Source organism: Kryptolebias marmoratus, unplaced genomic scaffold (assembly GCF_001649575.2).
Source record: "Kryptolebias marmoratus isolate JLee-2015 unplaced genomic scaffold, ASM164957v2 Scaffold29, whole genome shotgun sequence".
In the NCBI taxonomy this organism is placed as follows: Eukaryota; Metazoa; Chordata; class Actinopteri; order Cyprinodontiformes; family Rivulidae; genus Kryptolebias; species Kryptolebias marmoratus.
This window is the reverse complement of record NW_023665763.1, coordinates 62,061-65,913: the sequence shown is the minus strand read 5'-3', so window position 1 is coordinate 65,913 and position 3,853 is coordinate 62,061. Positions and strand designations below refer to the sequence as shown.

The window sequence follows — 3,853 nt, the reverse complement described above, 5'->3', positions numbered from 1 at the left end:
GTTTCTCGGCTGGCCTGGGAACGCCTTGGGATTCCCCCGGAGGAGCTGGCCCAAGTGGCTGGGGAGAGGGAAGTCTGGGTCTCCCTGCTTAGGCTGCTGCCCCCGCGACCCGACCCCGGATAAGCGGAAGAGAATGGATGGATGGATGGATATTATAAAATGCCAGTTAGTAAAAGTTCTCCATCTAAGGAAGCCAGCAGGTTGCATCAAATCTTCACTTTGTTGCATTTTCCCATCCTAAGCAGCAGGTTGGTGACAGTGGAAAGAAAAAACTCCCTTTTAACAGGAAGAAAGCTGCAGCACAAGCAGGCTCAGAATGAGTGGCCATCTGCCTGAGCAGATGGGTCAGAGAGGACAGAAAGAGACACAGACAAACACAGGACTTATTTTCTTTCACTTTTCACCTCACCATTCAACTTTACAAGAAACAAACTTTATTAGAAACACTTGTATCAAAGATACTATTAGCTTTGGTTAATTAAAGACGTGTTTTTGTTTGCAATTATTTGTAAACTTTACCATTTCTAACTTGATCATAACAAAACTTATAATAAAGGTTTAGGCAGCAACAAGTGTTTTACTGCACATAAAGGGTTACAATTTTATTGTCTACAAATTGTGAAAAGAGCCAAAAACAAAGCCTTTTTGATGTCTCTGTATGGTGTTCCATTGAGAGATTCTGTTTCCAGGGGTACTTGAATGCCCCCTGAATGGGCAATGATGGAGTCACCTAGTAGGGCTGTTTGGGAGGAATGACCTCCCTGATTTGAACCAGAGTGTTTTTTGTTATAACACCTCAGTCAGTGAAAGGTGAAGGACGAAGTGTTACGGTTTGGGGAATGTTATTCAGCTTCATGGCAAGGTGAATGCATTTGTTTAGCAGAACCTTCTTCAACAACATACAGTTCCTGCCCAAACAGACAGCCATTTTCATGCAGTCACACAGCACAGTGGGTAAAGCAGTTCCTTGAAACTGGAAGTATTGAAATAATGAAGTGGACAGCACAGAGTCTTGATCTAAACCCAATCAAAAGCCTCTGGAAACTCCTTGGCAACAAAGTTATAGCCAAGTAACCCACTAGTCAAAAGATCATCCAGCCCCTGCACAAGAGAAGGGAATTTAGTTTGAAAGGAAGGAAGGGTAAGACAGATGGACAGATAGACCAGTGAGTGTCTTATAGGTTAACAAGTGAGACTGACCAGTAGCAGGGTCGATGTTAATGACTTGTCCTCCATTATAACATGCCACCCAGAGATGACCGTTAGCATCAACTGTCATCCCATCAGGAAACCCTTCCCCCTCCTCCATACGGTACACCACACGACGGTTACCTAGGCATCAAACATGCCAAATAATACACACAGAATGACATGCAAATAAAGCAACAGAGATTTCAATATTTGCTTTTGATATTTTACTATAATGTTACTCAAAAGTACACATTCTGCAGTACAAGTACACATCTGTAGAGCAAGTTGTACTTGTACAGAAAGACAGGCAGGTGTTGTGCAGTGTCTGAGGTGTTGGGTGGACGACTGATAGTATAAATAAACATGTGCGGGTGAGTGTTCTGTAGTATTAGTCCGCTGGATGAGTTGCAGTAAAGATTTAGAGTATCAGTACATAGTTACAACACTGCAGAATCACCATCTTAGTGTGGTGGAGGGGTTTGAGTACCCCTGTAAACCTGGGGGCTAAGTAGTCTGGGACATTAGCCACCTGTAAGGTACACCATAGTAAACTGGCCTTCAATGTGCAGAGAGTAGGGTTCTGACTGTTTGTTCTTATGCACTGAACACCCAGCCTTCTTGGAGTCTCTGTTGCAGATACACAAACTGTGGTATGGGAGGAATTTGCAGAGGCCATAAAGAGGTGCTAGAACTTTGAAAACCGTTCGGTGAGTCAAAGGGGAAAACAGGTCCAGTGTGCAGAATGTGCTTGGCTTGGTTTGGGTGGGAAACTGCTGACCCAAACGGGGGATACTGTTGGACGATGGATGGAGCACTGTGAGGGTTTCCTAACCACAACCCTTAAAAAGGCCATCCTAATTTTATATGGCAGAGTCTTGAGACCTCCCTAGTCCTCAAAGGTAGTCAAAAAAGCTCTCCATAGGCAGGGCTGTTGTGAACAGAATTTGCCCTGAGATGTTGAAGATTCTGGACATCGTGGAGCTATCATGACTGACACATCTCTTTAATCTTGCATGGAGGATGGGCCCAACACCTGCAGAGTGACCAGGGTGGTGGTTCCCATGTTTAAAAAGGGATCCAGAGATGGTGTTTAAAGGGATCACACTTCTCAGAGTCCCCAGGAAAAGTTTATTTCTAGGTGTTGGAAGGGAGGCTCTGGCTGATTGTTGAACCTTTCATTCTGGTCATGGAACAGTGGACCAGATCTTCAACCCTGTAGGTTTGCTAAGGGGTAATGAAAGTTTGACTCTCCAGTCTACATGCGTTTTGTGGATCTGGTGAAGGCTTATGACCATGTTCCCTGAGGCATTCTGTGGAGGAGGATGCAAAACGTCCGAGGAGCCAGGGTCGCTTTTCAGGACTGTCCAGTCTTTGTAAATCCAAAGCTAGAACTTTGATCACATCTTTGGCACAAAGTAAAGCTCGTTCGTGGTGCAGGTTGGACTCTACCAAGGCTGTCCCTTGTCTCATAATCTGTTTGTGGTGTTCATGGACAGGATCTCAAGGCACAGTCATGAAGAGGGGGGTGTCTGGTTTGGGAACCTCAGGGTTCCATCTCTTGTTTTTGTGTATAATGTGGTTCAGTTGGTATCTTCAGGCTATGAACTACAGCATGCAGTGAGACAGTTCACAGCGGAGTTTGAAGTGGCTGGGATGAGAGTCACCTCCTCTAAATCCAAGGCTATGGTCCTCAAACAGAAAAGAGTCGAATTCTGCCTCTGGCTCAGGGATGAGTATTTGGCTCAGGTGGAGGAGTTTAAGTATCTGGATGTCTTGTTCATGAGTGATAGTAGGATTGCGCAAAAGATGGACTGGTGTAGCGGGGCCTTGGTCTGTGGTGGTGAATAAAGAGTTGATTCAAAAGGTAAACCTCTCAATTTACTGGTCTGTCCACATTCCAACTCTCACCTATGGTTATGAAATATAGCTCATGACCGAAAGAATGACATCTCGGATATAAGTAACTAAAATTAGCTTCCTTTGTAGGGTGGCAGAGCTCAGTCTAAGAAAAAAAGGTGAGGGGCTTTATCGTCCAGGAGTAGCTCAGAGTAGAGCTGCTGCTCCTCCACATTGGGTCAACTTAGGTGATTCCAGCATCTGATTAGGAAGTCTCCTGGAGGCCTCCCTTTGGAGTTAGGATCGTCCCACTGGAAGGAGACAGTGGAGAGAACCCAGAACTCACTGGAGGGATTATGTATCCTCTCTGGCCTTTGGCATCCCCCAGGAGGAGCTGGAGAGTGTCACTGGGAAAAGGAATGTCTGGGTTTCTCACCTGGACCTGCTGCCTCTGTGACTTGACCATGAATTAGCAGTAGAAGTTGGATAAATGGAATACAACACTTACCCAGGTGTCCAGTGGATGGGTCGTAGTCAAAGGCATCAACTGTAAGAGCCAAACTGTCAATGTAGAAAATAGTTTTCTGGTCCAGAGACCAGTCCAACCCATTAGATATGTCAACCTGAAAGTGAGACACATGCACAGGTCAAAACAAGTAACGAACAGGTCACGGGGAAACTGAAAATACAATATTATATATATACATACACACATATATATATATACACATATATATATACACACATATATATATATACACACATATATATATATACACACATATATATATATATATACATATATATATATATACATATATATATA

The 3,853-nt window shown here is 44.0% G+C and overlaps 1 protein-coding gene across 2 annotated transcripts in view; it reads right to left on the bottom strand.

Moving 5' to 3' along the window:
- The window catches only part of rgn (regucalcin), a 14,179-nt gene that overhangs the window by 5,344 nt on the left and 4,982 nt on the right, over positions 1 to 3,853 (bottom strand). For both annotated transcript variants that reach the window (XM_017440920.3, XM_017440919.3), the window contains 2 exons: positions 3,536 to 3,650; positions 1,201 to 1,332 (listed from right to left, as the gene is read on the bottom strand). In XM_017440920.3, coding sequence (XP_017296409.1) covers positions 1,201 to 1,332; positions 3,536 to 3,650 — 247 coding nt within the window. The remainder of the gene's footprint in view (positions 1 to 1,200; positions 1,333 to 3,535; positions 3,651 to 3,853) is intronic.